At 39.5% G+C, this 23164-nt stretch overlaps 1 protein-coding gene across 5 annotated transcripts in view; it reads right to left on the reverse strand.

Annotated features, from left to right (window-relative positions):
* Positions 1 to 67: 67 nt before the first annotated feature.
* Positions 68 to 23164, reverse strand: part of CMKLR2 (chemerin chemokine-like receptor 2) — a 37214-nt gene continuing 14117 nt past the window's right edge. The window contains exons 1-4 of one of the 5 annotated variants that reach the window (XM_090044827.1): positions 22904 to 23089; positions 19418 to 19467; positions 16425 to 16489; positions 68 to 4361 (exon numbers count right to left, since the gene is read on the reverse strand). In XM_090044827.1, coding sequence (XP_089900953.1) covers positions 3295 to 4344 — 1050 coding nt within the window. In that variant the 5' untranslated portion in view covers positions 4345 to 4361; positions 16425 to 16489; positions 19418 to 19467; positions 22904 to 23089 and the 3' untranslated portion in view covers positions 68 to 3294. Of the gene's footprint in view, positions 4362 to 6840; positions 7146 to 16424; positions 16490 to 19417; positions 19718 to 22903; positions 23090 to 23164 lie in introns of those variants that run through there. The other 4 variants (XM_090044828.1, XM_090044826.1, XM_090044829.1 and 1 more) reach the window with 4 other exon arrangements.

The raw sequence follows: 23164 nt of genomic DNA on the forward strand, positions 1-23164 counted from the left end.
TGTACTAAACCACAGATCTTGTAGCAGAGTAAGGCACACTGAGTCAGGAAATCTGACTTCTAGTGGGCAGAGAGGTAGTTAGAATTGTTAGTCTGAGGTCAGGCAGAAGGCAGGGCAGGGTGACCCTCTAAAGACTAACTTGTTCAAAAAGATATGAGGTGTTTTTGTATGAGCTCATTCATGGACCTGTGAGTGGTCCCTTCATAGGCTCTGACAAAGTAGGCTTGCCCACAAAAGGGCATATCTCTGAATAAATTTAATCTTTAAGGTGCTGCCCTACCTTCTGCCTATTCTTAAATCTGTGTTGGAAGTTGCTTCTTTCCCAGGTTTCCCCTCTGAAACAGTGTTACTTTCCTGAAGGGAAGACTAGGGGGCAGCATACTTGTAGTGAAAGTATCTTGAAGAACAGATGTTGAATGACCTCATTTAGCTTCAGCTCTAATTTCATAAAGAGGTAAGATCTCAGAATGAATCAGAAATACCAGAAGTATGAGAACTGCAAGAGAAGTCTAAAGTGTACCGTGTATGATTTTGATTTTTACTTACCGTGTATGCTCCTTCAGTGTTCATTGGACTCTTTAATATCAGCTGCATGGCTTTTAAAAAAGCTTGCTCTACTAGCTTACAGCACAGTAATAGTCTCCAAAATATAGAGTATTTGAATCATTACCAGAAACTTTAAACTTGAAAGTCATCAATTAAAGCTTTATCTTTAGGCTGTCCATTAAAATATTATTTCCAGACTTCCTGTCCATTTGAGATTAGTCTGCAGCACTGAGCTGCTTTGAGACGGAACCATAGCACAACAGCAGTGTAATTTGCTTCCATTGGCCTGGAGGTATTGAATTCTGAAACCTTTGATTTTACCATATCCATTCTGATAGTGCTTATTTTTATTACTCATTTTGCGGAGTATAATATAAATACTAGGGCTGTGCAAAGCTTTGATCCCTGATTCAGTTAGGTGGCCAAATATCTGAATCAAATTGAGAGACATTGGAACTTTCCAAATCGATTTGAACATAGACACAGCTTTAAATGTTTTTTCTATATACCATCAAGGTAGCAGATGGCTTATCAATGCTGCGATGCTGGGGCGGATGGTGTGTCCCACAGGAGCATGGGGTGCTCCCTAGTGTGCTCGGCAGCAGACCTGCAAATGGACCAGAAGCACTTCCATGTCTGCTGGGGAGCATGCTGTGGGGGAAGCCCAGTTCCCAGTAAGTTCTGTATAAAGAGTATTAGAAATGTCTGTTGTGAGAAATTACTGGATACTTACCAGTACCTACAGTTATATCTTTTCTTTAAAATCAATATACAAAGAAAGGTAAAAAATGAGTTATTTATTCCTTCTGAAGAGAAACCAGAGTACAACAACGTAAGTAGCAAGCACAAATTAATCCAAATAATAAACCTCCCAGAGACCACTCAGGAAATCCATGGTGGATGACTCGTACATGAGTTGAACCATCATGCCTTTCACTGGGTATCTGTCAGTGTCTCTTTTTTTTTTTTTTTTTTCTGGCTTTCCAACTGCACAGACGCATCCTGTTCTCAGGATCGTTCCTTTTTTTTGTAGTGGCCTGTGGGTACTAAGATGGATCTACAATCTGTAAAAGGTGTTTACCATTCCTGGTGTTACTCCATTGTCAGTGACTTGAGTGAGCAGGTGTTCTTTCCATCCATCAGTGTACAAGTTCTGTTAGTATTGTGGATATCCTCAGGAAGCAGACGCTCATCATTGAAACAACCAAAGATGTCTTGAATGGGGAGTTATGTCATCTGACTGGTGGGCAAATTAACGGGTGCCTTTCTCCCCATGCAGTAGGGGTAACTAGCATTCTTGTCATAGTTTCTTTAGTTCCATAGCTGTTCTGTAACTGCTTCTGGGTAGGTTTTTTTTTAGCTGAACAAGTTTGCTGGATATTGGCATTAAAGTTTTTGTTCTGTCCTATGAATTTCTAAACTGATGTTCAGAAAGCATTGTGAAGCATCTTGTGATATTACCAAAAAAAGGAAGCTCCCTTGAATCTTCTCTGGTATTCAAACTCAAATTCTTTAGTATTTTTACAGATTTTGTACAAACCCCATTGCCTGAACAAAAGTGGTATCAAAGAATTGCTGAAATGAGTCTGATCTCTGAGACTGAAAAGGGTTATACTTTGTTCAGTCCTAAGAGTTTTGGAAGATATGATCCAAGGTATTGTTCTGAGAAGAGAGCAATCCTACAGTACCGCTGAGGAGAGAGATGGCTCCAGGATGCAGAGTGGAAAGCATAGTCAGAACATCAAAATTAACACCTTATCCTTAGGAAACATATACCAGGAAGTCTTTAAAGAAAAGCAACCAGAGGTAACAACCTACCAATTATGACTTCCTTAGGCTTCTGAATGTTAGAAGCTGTAATGGAAGAGTGGCAAGAGACAGATCAATACGCTCTGCCACTGAGATGCAGTACGCTGGGCTAGATAAGCCTATGGTTAGATTCAGTATGGTATTTCTTATATTTACTTTTGGTTTAGGCACATTCAGCTACATGGGGTTGTTGGTTTCATAATGACTCGGATGATATATAGTGTTGCCAATCAAATTACTAATCCCATGTTTTGCAGTATCTATGTGTGCTTTTGAGGACCTGCTAAATTCGAGATTCAGTGAAATTGGACCACAACAAGGATGTGTTGTAAATGAACTATTTCAGAATGATGCTATAAAGAAGTATTTGTAAATACATGTGCTGTTGTACAAATTATATATATATATATAGGGCCCCATCTACATTGTAAATGTTCCTATTTGTATACAGGACTGTATCTGTTACATAACTGAGTTATGGACAAACTCTAATACATGGAAGTCCTCCACTAGTGTTTGTATAAAATATGACACACACATTCTTGCACTTGCAGTTTGCATACACAATGATGCTTGCAAATGCTTACTTAGGCATAGCCTCTATATTGCTTCATTCCGTGTGTCCAAGCGTTAAACTGGAATGCAAAATGTTTTAAAAAAACTAATGCAAGCATGTGTGTGCAAAGTCACATATGCAAACCTATAGAAGCCAAGTAAAACATTGTCTGAAGCTGCACTTCTGTGTTTAAGCAAGTAGCTAGGAAACACTGGGCTAGATTCATCCCTAAATTTACTGGAGCTTCATCTAATGAGTATTTCTAAAAGCTCAGTAGAGTTGCACCACCAGTCAATTTGACCAGTCCTTGACATTACATATAAATTTGCAATTCAGTAATAAACAAGAACTCACAACTGGTGAAAAAAAGGAAAAAGAGCCATTTACTGCCTAGTTTCACAGTAGTTCACAGCCACATGGGTGTTCTCCGAGCTTCGCAGTTGTTCACTGACTGTTCCAGAACGGCTTACTTCCCACAGCGCAAGCTTTAGTGCCTCAGAAACTGTCGCTCTAACATGGACTTGGAATTTTTTGCTAATCAAAACATAGAGGATTGGATTGAGGCAGCTATTAATGAAGGCAAGACCAGTTGAGAGGGGAATGGCATCCTGAAGCAAGCCATGTAAGTGTTCGTTATGGTGAGCAGATAGTTCCAGAATACTAAATATGTGGTAGGGTGTCCAGCAAACAAAAAAAGCTACAACTACGGCAACCATGGTCCAGAAGAGTCTGCTGGAGGTTAGTAGGGTTCTCCTCTTAACCTTGACAATCAGAAGCGTGTAACAAAGGACCATGGTCACCAAAGGAAACAGATAACCGCATACAAGCCTCACCCAAATCAAAACATGATGTCTCATAACAATGAGCTCTTTGTCATGGAGGTGAAAGTTGTTGTAGCAAATGGTGGTGTTGTTATGAATTGTAGTATCTCTGAAGTACAAGGCCGGGCCACCAACAATAGCAGCCAAGAGCCAAATAATCCCGCTAAGAATAAAAGCATTCTTAAGGGTCCGATATTTGCATGAAAAGGTGGGGTGGACCAGGCATATGTAGCGATCGAGGCTGATGAAGGTCAGGAAGAAAACACTAGCAAACATATTCAGTAAAGCAATAAAGGAGTTAACTTTGCAGAGCAACTTCCCAAAGGGCCAGTGGAAGCCTAGTCCTATATATGTACTATAGAAAGGCAAGAAAAGAACAAAGATGAAGTCTGCAATAGCCAGATTGAGGAACCAGAGGGTGGAGACTGATTTATTCCGTTTAAATCCCATAAACCAGATGACTATGGCATTACCTGGCACCCCTAGGAGAAATGCCACACAACATAAAGAAAGGGAGACCATATGTGAGACACTGAGATGGGACTGGAATGGCTCATCTTCCTCATAGTTATAATAAAAATAGGTGTAGTTGTCAAAATCTTCCATCTCCATGATGTACTGGCTGCTTTCTGTGGAGAGAAGGGAATGGAAAACTTAAGGGGAAACTCTTAGGTTAAATTATCCTTAATTGTGTTACTAATAGTACCAAACATTAATTCATGTGCTTCAATATCAAAAACAAATCCATCAGTTTCTTTCTTCGAGTCAATATTACTTCCTGGCAGCCAGGTTCCACACAACTCTTTATTTGGGTTGCAGACAATGCAGGACAACACTTCTACCCAGGCAAAAAACTACCATATTTCCTTGCATACAAACACACTCTCAGATAAAACATGCCCCTTTCTTCTGGAAAGTAGAACGTAGGGAAAAAAATTTCTGGAGTCATGGCTGACTGTGACACAGTTAGTCCTGGAAACACAGTGTGTCCAAGAAGTGTGGCATCCCAGGAGACCATATGCATGAGGCATCCTGCAACAGGAACTTCCTGGTGTGCCTGTCATGAGAGATTAGGTCACAGACTCTAGCAAGGGCAGTAGCAACACTGTTAGTTCTTTACTGTAATAGTTCTTTATATAAATTCCTGTAAATAAAGTTTTTCCACATCACAAGCCTCATCAAAATAGTTCCAGCAGCTTGCTTGCTGCTTTGGGCACAAAGGACTGTGCCTCTTCCGCTTGCTGGGCCAGACACAAGCAGCAGCCTCTTGGCAGCTGCCTGGTAAACACAGTGCTGTTAGAAATGGAATATTGTTAGAAATGGAGTATTGTTAGAAATGCACAGCTTGCATCTTGCGCCTGATAAGAAAGAAACACTGCCAAGGACTTTTCTCCTTGCCCAGCCTTGCCACAGCTCTTCTTATACTAAATCACAGACTCTCCCCCAGTTTCTCCTAGCCTTTCTCATGCAGATTACAGAAGCTGGAATTCAACTGACTGTGTCCTTGAAAGGCGGGGGGTTTAAACTCTTGGTGACTTACAGCATTCTCTGAGCATGTTTGATTAGCTGATGCATATTTACTTCTCTGTCCTGCATACTTAAGTAGTTAATTATAATGTACATGCAATGGATGTAGTGATGTAACCACATATATGTTTGTATGAAACGGAAATGAGCTGTAAGAGTTCCTGTTTCTGCACACATGCCCAGGAGGAAAAAGATGAATACAGCCTGCAAAAATTCCTTGGTGGATTCAGAGTAATCTGAGTCTTTGACTCTGCTCTGACCCTATTTGCAAATACACCTTTTGTGCCATCTAATGAGTGTGTGTCTGTGATTTTCGTGGCCTCCAAGAAACGGACCGCAATTTTTTGCAACAGTGCCTCCATGTGTGCTTCTTTTCCAGTGAAGAAAACAGCTTCCCCACTTAAAACATGTACCCTGATTGAATTCTGGATATGTGGTATGCAAGAAAATATCATATTTACAATGAAACTTGAAAAATCTCATGATTATTCTTGGTACTGATTTTTGCAAAAAAAAAGGCAACACTACCTTTTGGGCCTAAAGTAATAGACTGTGGCTCTTTAAAGAAAGTGACCACAAGAGATGCAGATTTTATTTCACAAGGCCCATATTCCCTCACATTCGACATGCCCCCACCTCTCCACTCCAGTAAAACATGCACCTTGTTTTTGGAAAGAAGAATGCAATTTGGGCTGGCTCTTGTGTCCCCTGACGTCTTTGAGAAGTCTGAACTGTCTGAGATACAGTTTGATCTGTATAGGCCCAATCCTCAGCTAACATGAGTTAGTATGCTTCCACCAATTTAAGTGGAAAGGTAAAGATGTACCCCCTTATTTTTTAGATAAATCATTTACTAGGGGATGTTTCTTTGTATTTTCAAAGCAAACCAAAATCTGTTTTTTTTCTTTTTTTTTAATTTACTTACAGGATCAGGACTATTTATTAATTAGATTTATATGCTGCCCCCCCAAAAGAAGTTCAGGGTATCTTACAATAAAAAAATAAAATAAATTATAAAGGCAAATACAAAAAAAATATTATTTTATTTTTTAGAACAAATTCCCCAAATATTTTTAGAACAAACTCCCCAAATAATGCCCCAGATTTAACTCTGCCTGCTGAAGGCCTGCCCAAATAAAAAGGTCTTCCAACACTTCTAAAAGATGATCAGCCTAGTCTTGTGGCCAGAGTTGTGGACTAGGCATGGGAAGACCTGGACCAGTGGTTCTCAGTCTTTTAAGATATGACATACCCCTTGTTAAAATGCAATGAATTCCTATTTGAAATCTCTCAGTTTATCATGTGAATGTACACCGAATAGCATTAACATTGTGTGGCACCCCACAGCACCCTTGAAAGGATCTCAAAGCATCCCATGGTGCCACATCATCACCATGGCTGAGACACTGTCTCAGTTTCTCAGTGTCACCGATTTCCTGTTTTATGAACTTGTCTATAATCTTTGGCAAATTACTTAATTTCTCAGTTATGTCTGCTTCCCTCTCTGTAAGACAGTGACAGTATTACTCCCCCCTCCTCTTCCCCCCATGGGAGCTGACAAAATGAACTCCATGCCCTTACCAAAAACGTGAGAGTTCCTTGTCTGGAAAGCACTATAGAAGTGCAAAATAATAGTTCTCTTTTTTTTGACTCTGAGATTTTACAGATCCTATCTCCTGTTCCTGTTTGAAGCAGGTTTTATGGATGATGTCTGTGGCAGAAATCTGAGAAGTACCAGGCATCTGTGTAGGCGAAAGGATACAATTAAAATGCCAGGGAGCCAAGTAATGTTTTATAAAAAAATGCTAAAAAATATAATATGGAAGACCAAAATTGTAGCTAGCTAAATTATATATAATGATTTCTCTAGCAATTTAAAGGTCATATATTTATTCCACTACTTTTGCATGTCTTTATATTAAGAAAGGCTGACAGTCAGACATATTAAACTCTCCACACTTCATAGGGACCAATCCTAACACTTTTTTTAGTGTTAAGCAGCATTTTGTTCTTTGAGCAATCCCATTGGATTCAACAGAGCTGCTCATGTAGTAATTCAGCAGGCTGTCAAGATCTGGTCCTTAATACATAGTTTAGTCTACAACTAATACAAGCAAGTAATAGGAACACAGTGAGCTAGGTTCTCAACTTATGTAGGACAACTATGCTCTAGTGTTGTAATTCCAGATTTATACTGGTATAAATGAGATCTGAAGCTGGCCTTTTATAACTTGGTGCACATTTTTGTGCCAAATATATATACCAGATATATCTGAAGGTAATAACTAGCATCAAGGATAAAATGCCACTTTTGCTGCCTAAAAGTAATGGCTTTCATACTCTTTCATAACATTTTATATCTTATTAACTAATAAAGCTAGGCTATTATCTGTTTTTGCCAAAGACAAGCATGGAAAATGTCAGGCTAACCCAGAATATTTTCAAAAGTTGGGGAAAAAAAAACAGAGGAAATACTTTGCAGCCTTCCTTAGTACGTGTCACACAGGCAATTGCTATGCAATAGAGATAGGAAATTCCTTAGAGGCAAGGGATGTTCAGCAGGAAACATGTGCTCAACATATGCAATGCAAAAGACCACGGTATTAATTTAGTAGTGACCCGAGAAATTAACCTGGTGACAAACAGAGGAAATGGATCTTCCCCAGAGAACAACTGCCATTGCTGTAACTGGAAGTGACTGGTTGACTCAGCATTGGAAGATTGACAAATTTTTAAAAACATACAGAACACAGAGAGGCCATTTCTCAGTTTACAATCAGACCAACGTTTTTTGGGAAGTATTTTCAGGTAAAATTAAGAAACAAGAACATGATTTTAGTAAATTAATAAATAAACTAGACAAAACACTTAAGGAAATGCAACCTTATTTCACTAGCAAGGAGAAAGTCTAATAAGATTGAGGTGCTTAGAAATACTGCATTTACTTTGTGATACCAACTAAGTAAGTTATGGGCAGCAGAAATGATCACAAAAATCACTAATCCCACAGAAGTCTGCCATCAAGTGAAGCCTCATTAAAACTGGCCAAATTCTGCCTTCCATTAGGAGTTACCCCATCCATCTACATTGCTGCACATGAGTGTAACTGCCTGCAGAATGTGAATAGCTTGTTGGGTATACAACAGATGAGCTGATTGGTATATTTCTGAGAACTAGTTCTGTTCAAGAGTTAAAATTCAGAATGCAGACTTGGATTCCAGTTCTGCATTCCTTCAATGACATTCATTTTTTGCCTCATAAAGCAGTGGCAGGAACAGGCTCTCAAGACACCTTATCCAGCAAACACATATGCCTATGCTTAACTTTACTGCTGCAAGAAATCCCTCTTGTTTCAGTGGATCTTCTCACATACGTAAACCTCTATATGTGCAGAAAGGATTGCAGAATTAAGATTGTCACTTGTACACGGGCAAAAAAAGTGCTGAAAAACATGTTTATTACAGTTCTTACATATCTGCCTTCTGTATCTATATAACTGCATTATGTTATTATGGAGAAAGATTCATATTATGAAACTACATGCAAAAGCACTACTTCATTCCCAGTCTGCTCCATCAATAGAAAATGACAACACCAGTTTTTTCTAGTGTGTATCAGCCTGAAGGGATTTAATTTGGTTTGTTATCCTGGTAAATGTAATTTTTTTCAAAGTGTTTATTGGAACTTTAAATGAGCCACATTTTTCTAAGCAATTACATGTCCCAAGGGTGTGGACTCAGTGCAAGAGACCAGTACCACCCATCTGAGTCATTTTTCAAAACATGTAACATCTGCAGAAAAACACTACAAATATGAAACAGCAACCAGCTGAGATAGTTCATTTCCATTATCAACAAGTTGCGATTCAAAACCCAGAAACATATTCCTGAATACAATTTCTGACTTGACTATTGATTTATAGAGAGAACACACTCCTGTAACATGGTGCTGTATCCTGTCTTCCTTTTGGACACCCTTTTGGACACCCCTTCAGAGCCTATGCCAGCATCAAGAACTAGACAGAGACAGTCGAGACTAGGTTCTGTCATGGACTGGTTTGCAAACAGACACAGTAAAAGGAAGAGGCCATTTGCTAGCAGCTGTTGTTTTCACTCCTAGGCTGTGCACAAGTAATTGCTAACAGGACTAAAGCCTTTTACTGCATAGACTCAGCTCCTAGATCTAGTTTTGCAATCAGCAATAGGAGAGAGGAAATATTTTGCAATAAACAGGAAAACGTGGTTAGAAGTTTGGAGGTAAAACATGGGGACAGCTACAGGTTACAACACTTTTTTTAGTGCATTTGAATGAGGCTAACCAAGTTTAAAATGGCTCATGTCTTTTTTTAAACAGCAAACAGTCTCTCTACAAATGAGTAGGCATGGCATTTGTTCTTTAAGTGATGTCTGTTAGTACTTCCTGAGGGCAGTGGTCCTCTGAAAACTGAGTCCCTTTAATTTGGTTGCCTATCTATAGATCTAGACAACTAACGTCAAACAATCAAGTGTGAAAATGTTTGGCTCAAATATTTATGTTTCTCCATCTGCAAAGTAAAGATTATTATTTAAACTATCTCATGAGAGTGTTGTCCTTTCAATAATGCTAGTGACATGCCTTGAGATCCTTGAATAGAAGAAACTGAAGAAATGCAAACTACTTTATTAAAAATGTTTCCAGAACCAAAGATAGAATGGAAAAAGATTTTACTATGTGCCTGAGGACTGGCACAGAAAAAGCAATTTCAAGGCCAGATTCTCAGTTGTTGTTTTAGGTTCATATGCCTATTGTTTATAGACATATTACTCTTATCTTTGCTGTATTATCTGCATAGAGCTTCAGTAGGTTGAGTCAGACCACCTTTCCAGCAATAACATCCATGATGGCTAGAAGGGTACCAGGTTATATACAGACATCGCACACCAAGATGGCATCCAAGCCTGTCTTACGTATCTACAAGAGCAAGATTATAACTCAGGGTACAGCCCTAAAGATATTACTGAACTTAGGGTTGTTGGTTGTAGCCATGTTGGACTAAGGACATAGGCAGGAAAGGTTCTTTGGGTAGATCTGACATCTTTTATAAGACCAACAAAAGAGTTGGAAAAACGTTATTTGCAAGCTTTCAGGCACAAATACCTTTCTTCAGGCACAAATGTTCATTTGTATCTTCACAGACTTCTTGTTTACTTTAGCTTCTTTTCTACCTTGGAGAACTCATAACAGCAGCAGAGTCTCCCAATGCCTGAAGAAGGGTGTTTGTACCTAAAAGCTTGCAAAGAACTTTTTTCCAGCTCTTTAGTTGGTCTAATAAAAGACATCACGTCTACCCAAAGAACCTTACTGAACTTATATACTTCACCTTCACATGCAACAACTTCTGTTTTAACAGTCAATACCTCCTCCAGACCATGGGCACAGCTATAGACACCAAAATGGCCCCACAATATGCCAACCTTTCTATGGCCCACCTGGAAGAATTCCTCAGGAACTGCACCATCAAACCCATGCTAAAGCTAAAACACATAGATGCCATCTTCATCATTTGGACTGAAAACCTTAAGTCTGATTGACTTCCATCACATATTCAATAACCATCACCCTTCTATCAGACTCTCTCTTGAATACTCCAGCACTAACTTTTCCTTTTTAGACACTAAGATCAATATCCAGAATGGTAAAATACAAACCACCACATACAAGAAACCTATGCACTGATATACATATCTGCACAAAACCAGCAATCACTCTAAACACACCAAAAAGCTGTAATGTGCAGCCAACCCTCTGATACCACTAATTTGCATTGTGGAGAATACCCACAATCATCATCTCGCAATTCTCAAAAGGACTTTCACCAAACAAGGACACTCCTACAGAGATAGAGAAATAGACTGTACTTTTCAAAGAGTCACCTGGATACCATATGAAGAATTGCTGCCATACAAAAAGAAAATCCCCAGAATTGCACACCATTAGTTCCCTGGAACCTATACAGAAAATTCTCAAAAAACTGTGACCCATACTAAAAGAGGACCCAATTCTTAAAGAGATCTTTTCAGAACTACCCATCCTAGCCTTTAAACAAGCACCAAACCTTGCCAACCTCATCACCAGAAGTAAACCTTGCACCTGGCCCAAAGCACACCGACTGGATCTAGACCATGCCATACCATGCCAAGAAATGTAAAACCTGCCAACACATTTCCACCACCCCCACAACAGAACCATCACCATTCCTGGATCTTACACCTGCACCTTCAGAAATATAATACATCTCACGCTGTGCACTAAATGCCCAGATGGAAAACATGTAGGAAAAATCAAATAACAACTGTGTACCAGAACAAACACATATCGAAAATCTATCAAAGAAAAAAATATACAACTACCTGTGGGCGCACACTTCTCACAAGAAAACTACTCTCCAGTCTCTCAGTTTAAATTCTTAAAGGGAGTTTACAAAATACCTTTCACAGACAAGCCTATGAACTTCACCGTATCAACCTATTGGATACAAAAAATCATGGACTAAATATAGACACTGGCTATATGGCACATTATAGCCTGCCTGCCATCTGATAACCCAGGGTAACCGGTCTGCATTTTAACAGCCACATCCTTCCCCACCCTTTCTCACCTATTGTCTCACAGGACCTTTCTTCCGGGCTGCCATACATTTGCATTTTCAAAGACCAGCATTTTGCATACTGGCTTCTACTCTACCCAGGACAGAACACAAAGAAATAACAAACTCTCCCTGTGCCTGAAGAAGGGTGTTTGTACCTAAAAGCTTGCAAAGACAAATTTTTCCAACTATTTAGTTGATTTAATAAAAGATACCACTTTTGATGTAGGGACCCTCCTGGGTCTCAGTACTGAAGTCAATGGAGCAGCTCCAGAGTGAAATCAGACTAAGGCTTTCAATAGTAGATGACACACAGCATCATCATAATTTCAGCTCACTTTTCTCCATTTAGAAGTCTTCTTAAGGGATCAAATTTTTCCTAACACCAAACAGATTTGAGCCCAATTTCATTATACAAGTAGCTTATTCCAGCTATCTGGGATGAAACCCACATGGTCCATCTCTCATATATGACCCTAGTCACTCTTAAAATTAATAGACTGGGTCAAGGAAAGTTTATAGACAGTCTGGATTGGTTAAAAACAAACATGAATATTCAGACAAGTCTCATTTATTCAGTGTGGTAAACCCAAGTTGCTGTCGTCCTTGGGCAGCTAAGCTGAATGCAGAGGTCACAATGCTGGGTGCTCAGTTCACAAGCAAGCTAAACTTGTAAAGCTGTCTGCCTCTCAGCAGTTATGCTTGTAACAAGGGTTCTATTCCAGAGACCAACTTCTAACGCCTCATAAAAAATCCACAAATGCTACATGCCTGATCTGTGGCTAAAGGAAAGTTGGCAGGAATTGAACTGACTCAGTCAAGCTATGGATGAGGAAACAAATAACTTTTCAAAAAGTCATCTAATGACAGTTTGCCATGCCATCCATGTCTTAAACAATTTGGCCCTAGAAATCAGTGTCACTTGAGAGGGAAATTGAAAGGCTTATTTTTGGAGTTTTTATTCTCCTCCCTCCCCTCTCTCCCCAGCCCCCCAAAATAAGAACATATAAAGTTCACCAAAAAATTCACCCATGAAAGTCAAAAGGTCTGATGGGTTGCACACAGTTTGTTAATGTTGACATGCTGCCCTGCTCTTCCTTCTGTGAAGGGAATAGGTTTACATTCCCTGTGCTACTTAAAGTTATGGACATTTTCTCAAGGGTTTACAAAGGCACTTGTAAAAATTCTAAGTCCTATCTGGAGTTTACAAGCCAGGTATGGACTCCTGTACATTTTATTATCCATTAAAAATAAGCAAGACTAAAGAGACTGAATGTCATTTTGCATGGAATGAGAAGGATAACAATTCTGCTTTCATGTTTTCTGCATTGCAAATCGAGTAGCCATTTCTAGCTATATGGTCCGAGTCATCCCACAATTTAGAAAAAACTGTTACAATACATACTGGGAGATACTATAGCAGTTCTTATGTTAAGGGGACATGGGGCAGATATGTTGTATTTCCTTCTCATGCTTATCCTCTAAAAGGTAAATGTTAAAGAGAGTTATATCTGCACAGCAAGAATAAATTTCCTGAAGCCAGCAATGATAGGCGAAGGACTGAACAGGTAATTTACCCTGGATTAGACAGCTATAAATAAACAGAATCCTGTATAAGCGTATGTCCACTTGGCACCATTCAAGCAAACACAGGTATGAATACCAGTATCAACTGTTCCTCATTATATCTCTGAGCATTATATGCTCATGTACAGGATATTATTTCCTTATCGCTTCACCTGTTATGTGAAAAGCAGCTGTCTTCAAATAAGACCAGGTGTGCACTCTGTCAAAACGTGCCAGCTCATGCATGATTTTAAACTTGTCTGTTCATGGATCTAAAACCAAGTCTATGTTGCAAAGGTTCATGGTATATGCTGGTACAGCTGTATCAGCAAACCCTCTTAAAGTAGACAAAGTTTACATAGGCAAAGAAGCACTTTTCTACCCATATAACTGCATGTACCCTAGGGCTTTGCTGGTAGAGAAACAACAGCAACAATACCCTCCACATACCCACCCCTTATCTGCCCTTATTACAGTAGCAACAGTTTTGTCACAAGTGCAATGAGTTAGTTCATCATTTTGTCACTGCTGAACAATATGTAATTTTCCTACCCAGCTCAGAAATGTCCATACATAATGTGGACAGTATCAGAATGATTCTTCTTTCTGTAGGCCCCAAGCACAGATACATTTAGGTTCAAAACAAGATACAATAAAGCAGAAGGTCTCAGATTTCTCAGTGTGGAATACTGCTGTGTTTGTCATCACATAGCATCGGCTCCTCCCTGCTTCCAGCTGTTAAAAGGGTAAAACCTAAAAACATGTTCCTGATACTCCTCATATGTGACCAATTGCTGTTGTTGCAACAAGTCTGTTACATGTTCACTGTTATGTGTTCACAAATAAGTCAAGTGATTAGTATAGTTAACAGGAGGGGAGGTGTCCATGAGATGCTCTCTGTGTCAAAAAGGAGCCTATGTTATAAACAAAAAAGTTTAATGAGAGGATGAACAGGAGGGAAAAAGTATCACTGCAATCTGAAATGTAGCATAAAGGTAACAGCAATACTATTCAGTATTTATTATTTATGTGCCCTTTCCAAATACCTCACAACCATTTGGGAATTTGAATTCACAAAGGAAGCATCATTGCCCTCAATTAACAGATGGGGAACTGAGGCACAGTAGGATGAAGAGAGTAGTTCACCTAAGAAGTCTGTGACAGAATCAGGTATTGAATTTAAAAAGTTGCAACCCCAAGCTCTAACCACAAAACCATGCTTCCTTTTCCAGTGTAGCACTAACTCTTCATTTGTGACAGAATAAAGAAGCCACAACATCTCTCTTTGAAGGCCATGTACATCCTGGGAGGAGATTCTGTCCTGTCCTGTCCTGCCTTCCTCTACCACTCCTCATTCTCTCTCTTTCTTCTTATGGAACCAAATAGGACCTGCCTGGACAGCAGCTGCAGATTATGGATGGCAGTAAATTCAGATCTGGTAATCTTAGAGAAACACAAACCTGCATTCACACTGACATCATCTCCCCACCCTACATATCAAGTCAATCATGTAGAGCAGATGTGTTGTGTCATACATCCGACTAATCCACTCCCTTGACATCAATGCCCTAATGAATGTAACCATTTTATCATGCAGACACACATACATTAATGAAGTATTACTGCAACTGCCACATGATTGCATTCATTCCAGAATCTGAGCAATACCTCCGTTGGCTCACAGCCAAAATACCTCCCCTCCTTCCCTGCAGAAGCTACATTTCATATTTTTCAGCACCTGAGATTCACAATAAGCTAACTGCTGTGGTAGTGAGCTACCTGTCTCTATTTCTGGTCACGCTTACTATGGAGGAAACATTTTCCAGTGTCACTGGGAAACATGTACAGAATATATTCTTCTTGCTTTGCAATTATTTTGCTGGCCAGTGTTAGACAAGTATTATAGTATTAGGACAAGTATTATAGCTCTTGTGTTAATGAACAGGTGCTTTCACAGCTTACATATACTGCCACTACTAAAAGGGGCAGAAGGTGCTTATAGCTGAGGTATTGTACAGGGATTGAAGATATCCACTGTATTAGTGTCATTTTCCAATTGTCAGCATCAATCATACTTATTCCTCAAATTTAGCCTGACATGGGAGCCAAGAAATCTGGACTTTCATCTTGTTTCAGTTGCAGGCTTCCTATGTGATCTTTGGCACCTAACTTCATCCTTTTCTTAGGGCTTGAGTCTGTAAAGTATTGAATAAACTGGGTGGGAATTAGGCCCTCAACACTTTGCAGGGTAATTATACTTAAATCAGGTTACATGCAGCTGAGTTCATTAAAAGAAGGGAGACAGTGGGGTGCAAATTATTATTCTACTGATGTTGCTGGGCATTGTACTTACACTTGGTAAGAGACAGTTCCTCAGCTCTGCCACCAAAAAAGATCAGACAAATGGAGGGAAGGGAACCAGAAACTAAAAGGGCATTTGTCCAACATCACACATCTGGTTCTAAGGCAGAGCTGGGGATAGAACTCAGGTGTTCACTAGACCAACTGTACCATCTAATAGGTGCTGGATAACCTTCATAGTGCTACCCATTTAAAATGCATCCTCTGAGAAGTTACAGTAGTAAGGAGGGCAGTAGGATTGGAGAGAAGAGGAAAAAGGGAATTTTGAAGGAAGGAGTGATAGAAAGAAAAAAAAAGTAACAAGATAAGAAAAGTGGCAAGATAGCTAAGAGGGACACAGTAAAGTGTAAGTTGCTATCAATTGCCTGAAGTCTCAGAAAATCTTCTGAGATGCTTCTAGAAGCTCAAGACTCCTGTAAATTAAACAACAAAGATTCATATTTTTGCCTTGTCAGACTGGTTGTTTCTTCTCTCTCTCACATGGATATTTTAGACAAGTGCAGTGGACAGGAAAAGAGCTAGGAGACTGCTCTCAATCACACACCACTGTTCCCCCTGTCTCTGTGCATGTGTGCTGTTCAGATGTCTTTCAAGTACCTTGGATTTAACTTACTTGTGTTAATTTGCCTGATGGAACAGGAGAGGAGTCCAAGCCAAAATAAGGAAACCAACACTAGCCTGTGGGACAAAACAAGAGGTCAGTACTTGATTCGGATTCTCTCATGCATACAAATCCTCAGTCTGCTGCTCCAGTCAAGCGCCCACAATGGTGCATGTAGGTTCCCAAGCAGAAGAAATGTTTGGGTTTTTTTCTGTATGCTTCATTCCCTGTAAAAACGTGTGAGTGCAGCCTGTGAGTCTTGCCTCTGTACACATCTGCCACTGCAGGGGAAATAGCCAGACACTGAGAATAGGGAATAGATAGGTGTGACCAAGAGCTAAGTGGGAATGCAGGTGGATAGACAGTGCAGGAGCAATAAGTGATAGAGAGAGGAGGGAAGCAGGAGTAGAAAGAAGCCAAATGGAGCAGAGAATGAAGGTAGAATGCAGGTGAGTTGAAAGGCCTTCTGGGTCCAATGATGATAGAAGGTCTGCAGTACTAACCTTTCTAAATCTACCTGCAGCTAAGTTGGCTCTGTAAGCCTGAGCTGCAACAACCAGTGTTCACCTCAGTGCATCAGCAGTAGAAAAAAAGTAACAACTATCCTTGATTTGTTTAATTATATTTATATAGTAAATTGATGGGGTCAAATTATTGCCTCTGCATTGGAGGTAAAGAACCAAAGGAGAAAGCCTCACTACTGGGCTAGTATAAGGTTGATATGGGGCTTTGTTGCTCTCTCCTGCTCATAGTCCCTGCCTGTGGGGCTGTTTGGCCTAGGGCTAAGGGTAGGAAGTGGGTAGAAATGGCTGAGTTGGTGAACGCCACAGTGGCCTTCCCCCTTTTTGGTTCCAGAACTGTAACATATGTACACAGCTATGCTTACAAACCATGGCCCTTCCTAGCCTGGATGTCCACTGGCTCTCCCCAGCCAAAGCCAACCTCCCTTTCTGGGACATGGCAGGGTCTTGCAGATGAAGGTGTTGCCTTCACCCTGTGCACACATGCACATAGGATGGCCCTAATCTAGCTTGGCACTCTGCTGAATCTGTCAGTATTTTGTTTTTAATTCAGTCATAAGCTATCAGAGACAGTAAGCAATAGTGAGGCATCCGTCTGCTGGAGACACATGGCTAAGCAGATGTTGGAACAGATTCCATGCTGTAAAATAAATAAATAAGCCTATATGAAACACTTACTACAAAATAATGCCCTGTGTAAATACTAGGTCAGCACTGGCTGGAGTTTCCAAATATCCCTGATAATTCAGTGAAAATGAGAATCTAATAGATCTAGAAACCCAGGCAGAAACATGTTTAGCATAGTCAGAAGAGAATCCACCAAGATGCAGTGTTTTAGTATTAAGGAGGACAATTGTAACTTCACCTCTTTGAGCTTCCTAAAATAGGCAGTGAATTAACACCGTCCCAGAAATTACTACATTCTCAGACCAGAAGTAATAGTACAAAGTAAAATAAATAAATAAAATGTAAAAAATACATATATTTCATATATCATCTAAACTTCTAGGACTGTCATCAGTGATTAATCCCTCCATCAGAAATCTGCAGCAAGAAATCTGCAGCAAAATCCTGAAACTGGATCAACACTCAAGTGTTTGTTAACTTCAATGGTTTATATACCATGACTCAGACCAAAGATTTGTTCTTCAGGGAAAATCCTGCCCAATTCAGAGGTTTCAAGTGTGCGGAATACATTTAACCTCTCAGATGATACAAGTGGGCTCTAAGCTCACTCATTTGTGCCTTAGAGCAGCATTTCTCAACCCACAAATGGGTTGCAAAAATATATGAAAGGGTCATGAACTTTAAAAATAGATTCTCCTTTAAAGGAGAAAAACTTGGGAAACTTTGCCTTTTCCCTTGCAGACAGGTAGAGTTCCAGCCTGCAAGGGGCTGCTTGGGGGGCCCCCCATATCCCAACGACCTACACACTGGGGTGCTGGGAACAGTGGATCAGGAGTGAGGGGCACTGGGTCAGGATTGGCCATCGATGTTTACAAATGGGTCCTGGCCCAAAAAAGGTTGAGAATCACTGCCTTAGAGCAATGCTCTGTCCACTTCTCCCAGTTTCTGTGGAGGAGGGGGAACCTAGATTGTGGAATATAACAGTCAACTAAAAATTCCCATGAGATTAATAGGTATAGACCAGATTATCAAGATGCTTGAACTCTCCATTTCAAGACAGGTCAATATTTAAATTCAAACTACTCTGATTAGCTCATCTCTCATGTCCTGAATGAACAAGGTACTTAAGCACATGATTAGGCCCACTGAAGGCTTGAGGTGAATCTAGCCTTCAGGATTTGATCCGTGGTGGCTGCACTCTACAATTTCCCCAAATATCTGTTTTCTTTCTTTACCTGATACTCTCCCATTCATTCTCCTTTCTCCCCAGAATGGTGTAAACTACTGTAAATGTTCGATAATTATAGTTGCTTTTCATTTGAAAAATGAATTCTTACTGATTTTTATACATCTTTGTTTCCTTTGGTTTACATGGTAATTCAAGAGATTCACAGAAATGTTGCAATCTGATTAATTTAAAATATAACCCCCTCTCCCCAAAATATGGAGGAAATATTTTCTTTCTATTAGATGCTGAGGTTGGAATTAATTTACAGCTGGAGCAAATTTGCAATTCCTAAACAAATCTAGTCAAAGTCAAAATGCAAGTAAAGAAAGAGTGAGACCCTGCCTGATTCAGATTCTCATTTACACTCAGTTTACATAGTGCTTCTCACACAGGTTTAAATTATATAGGTGCTCTTTATTAGGAAGTCATCAAAATTAATTCACATCCTTTTATGGTGTCAGAGTGGTGAAAAATAAATTTAGTATAAGATTCAGGCCCTCTTTTGGAAGCCTTTCTAGTGAATGTGTGTACCACTAAGCTATGCAAATTGTTTCACTATCACTACATTAGTCCTCAGGTTGAGAAAAGTTTAAAAATGAATAAAAAGTATAACAGAAAAAACTACATACCTCTGCTCTGTTGGGAAGAAACACTGTAAACTGGGATGTGAGATCTGCAGCTGAAGGAAGAATGGAGGAAGGCATAAAGATCAGAATTACTTGGCTGTTTCCATCTGCTTTGCTTCGCTACTGCCTTCCTTTTAATAACACTGTTTTTTTCAGTACCCTCCCAGATGAAATATTTCCAGCTCTCTGGAACTGTTTTGAACTATCAGCTTTCTTTTGTAAGCCCAACATTCCACCAAAAATAAATGTTACATATATGAATGAATCATTTTGGTCAGCGTCTGCAACAGATGAGGTTGCTAGTGAACGGAAATGAACCTCACAGTTGTATGCTTTTTGTTATGCAATGGGAGTGTGGGTTTTGAACAGCATCTTTATTGATGAGCATTTTTGTTCATAGAAAATGTTAAATGAACAGGGAAGTGTTTAGAAAGTTAACAGGAATATTTTCCAGCAATGCTCTGAATTCAATCATATACTCTATACTTATTTAAAAATCAGTAAAGTGTTTTTCTTCTTTTTGTTTTACCTGTCAGAGAGACAGATCTCCAGCTGATAGGTAGTGTAAGCTACTAAACAGAACACAAACATAGCTTCAGGAATACCTAGAGCAGGGGCGGGCAATTATTTTGGGCAGAGGGCCACTTACTGAGTTTCAACAAGCCATCGAGGGCTGCATGGCAGGCAGCCCAGGGCAGATTAATATTAATTTTCTAAATATTTTAGGGGCCCCGTGGGCCGGATAGAATGGCCTGGTGGGCCGCATCTGGCTCCTAGGCCACATTTTGCCCACCCCTGACCTAGAGAGTCTATTTCTGGCTTTGCCACTGGTTTGCTGGGTTGCCTTGAGGAAATCACTTTTCTGTGCCTCAGTTCTCTGATCTGTAAAATGAGGAAAGCAGCTGCAAATGAATTCCATGGAGCAACATCATTATTGTTGTTACAAAACTCAGGCATAAGCTGTATTTAGCTTTTCATCAGTATAGCTAAAAGTACTATACAAAGCAGTTAACATTTTTTTACGTTTTATAGTTTTGAATGAGATATAAAGTGACTTACCGAAGGTAACTTCTTCATAGTACTTTAAGATCTACTGATGAAAAGTGCTATTAAAACTGAGGCTCTGCCCATCTTCCCAAAATAGTTAACATGTTCATACCCCATAAAGGAGTGGGGGAGATATAATAATGGCAAGACTCTTGTATGGGGGCATGGAGGTGTAGGACATGCACAGTCCCTGGCATGGGAGAGAAAAGTCCAGTGAAGTTGCAAGGAATCCCTGAAATAGGAGTCAGAAAACTTCTGGAGCCCCTGCATATCACCTATGGATGTAAGAAAGTGCCCAACCCTCTAGTTAATACTGGGACAAATCTGGAAGTCTTTATTTGTATCCAACGCTTTACCCAGGTAATACTGCCATAGTATAATGGGAATTTTGCCTAAGAAAACAGCTAAGGACCTCAGGATTTATATACTTCTTGCCACTTCATAATTCTCCCCCTTTCTCTGCATCATCAATAGATGAGTCTTGTAAAAAAAGACATTTTTCTTCCTTTTTTTTTCTGTAAAACCTGGGTGGGTAAGTATAGGTCTTGTTGTAGTGCAAATCTATTTTTTTGCTTATGATGGCACACTGTACATATGTGTCTGTAGGTGCTATACCAAATCTGATTATTGTAAGGAAGAGAATTCTAGGGTGATATCCTTACCCCTGCTTAAGTTTCCAGTGCTTCAGCAGTCCAAAGGAGAAATAAAGCTGCTTTACCCAGGAAGCTGAGAAGTTAACACCAGCTGGTATAACATCAGTGTAGCCAAATGAATACCATCTGTTCCCCCATCTCCTCAGTGCAGGAGCCACAATGGAGCACATCAGAATGCAATGTGTTCTGGCAGTCCTAGGTTGGTGAAGAATGATTTGTCCCTGGGATGCTTTAGTCAGCGTAAGTTAGAGCAGCTCCTTGGCTACCCTAATATGTGCTTAGAATACTAGTTTAGTCTTTCCAGGCTCAACGAAAGAGTAACATGGCTTATGACCACCCTCCCCTCCAGTGCCAAATGTGCACTTAGAACGGATGAGGATCCAGCCTATATTTTGTATAAGCAAACACTAATAAGAAAAGGATTTTTAAAAATGTAGCAATTTCCTATGCTCGTATTTTTTGTCATGTTACTCGGAATCAAAGGGAGTTCAGCCCATACTTATAAATCTCTGTCAGGTTTAGCACAGGATATCCAAACACACAGGATTTGTTATTTGACACCCTAGGACATATAGTGTATATATCTAAATAGTATGGCTGGAGTGTTGTAGCCATGAGGTTCCAGAGAACATGAGAGAAACAAGTGGTTGATAAAAGATCCTATCCAAAAACCTTGTTTTTCAAACATATCTGAGAACAGAATCGAACACTAAAAATTATTGAGTATAGCATATTTTACCTTCATCTGGACCATTTTTCTTGAAAAGTCCATTTTGGGTCTTTCTTTTCTTTGTATAGAACAAAAATGTGTTCTTCTATAAAAATGTGTTAATCTTCTATAACTTCCATTTCCATTTATTTCATCTACTTTTCTCTGTTATGTGCTCAGATATAAGAACTGGGATGCTGGACCCATAAATGGCATTTCATAAACCAGTTTCATGAAACTTATTAAGTGCTGCTATTATTTCACCAGTGCGACTGTTGGAGATGCGTGCATATAATGTTATGACAGTCTGAAACAAAGTTGATGACAACTTTGGGTCCTCATTTGGTTTCTTCTTCCTCTTCTCTCACCACTGGGAAGTTGTCTTTTACTTTTTCATGACATCTGTGCCTCTTCAGTAGAGCGGGGTCAGTTAGTGAGACTTTGGGACTTCTATTCTATATTTCAGTGAAGGTGGCAATGTGCCAAGGCTATTATACAGAGGAATGAAACAAATTCATATGCAACACAAGTCATGGGAATTTTTTTTTTTGAAGGGTTTGGTTTATACGTGATAAGGAAAGAACAAAGGGGACCATTTTCATGCAAATTAAAGATTCTGGGTTGGCCAATAGTGAATAAAATAGGTCTATTGAAAGGCAAATGAGTTTTAATGGCACCATCAATTCTTTGATTTATTTTTCTTAGCATCTCATAAAATGTAATGTACCACAAAGGATGTAGAGTCACAAAGATGCAAGGGTGAGAAGGCTTTTCAAGGACAAAGCACAAATCACAGTTGGGAAGTAACATAGTTCTAACTTAGCAGGATCATGAACAAATATCGGATAGCCCTAATAATTATTTAATGCTGCTAAGGCTACTGCTCTTAGTGAATTATCTGTTCTTAAGTGCAGAAACTCGGATATTTTTTAAATGTTTCTAATGGGCAAAAAACAATGGAGAAGTAGTGTATTTGATTCAACATCTTTAAATCTAGACACTATTTGCAAACTCAGTCCTTTAAGAAGATACACTATTTTTTCAGGAATAATTTAAGCAAGAGAAAAACAAATCACTCACCTCAATGAGGTTTCTGCTGTTTTAGGACTCCTGTAATGTCTATGTCTGAAATTCTTCACTTGTCTGTTGCATTCTGAGTTTTAATTCTGGCTCACTGATACCCACTGGAAAAAACATATTTTAACTATCTGATAAATGGGAAAAGAAAATCTCTCTTCTTGAGTAACTAAGCTAGTAACTACTTCAGGTCAGCCTCCTTGGTAAAACAGTAGTGTTTACTTATGGCTTAACTCTGTCTCTTATATATCCTACACAGCAACT

The sequence above is a fragment of the Crocodylus siamensis genome, chromosome 4 (genome assembly GCF_052110815.1).
Source record: "Crocodylus siamensis isolate JL-2025a chromosome 4, ASM5211081v1, whole genome shotgun sequence".
NCBI lineage: Eukaryota > Metazoa > Chordata > Crocodylia > Crocodylidae > Crocodylus > Crocodylus siamensis.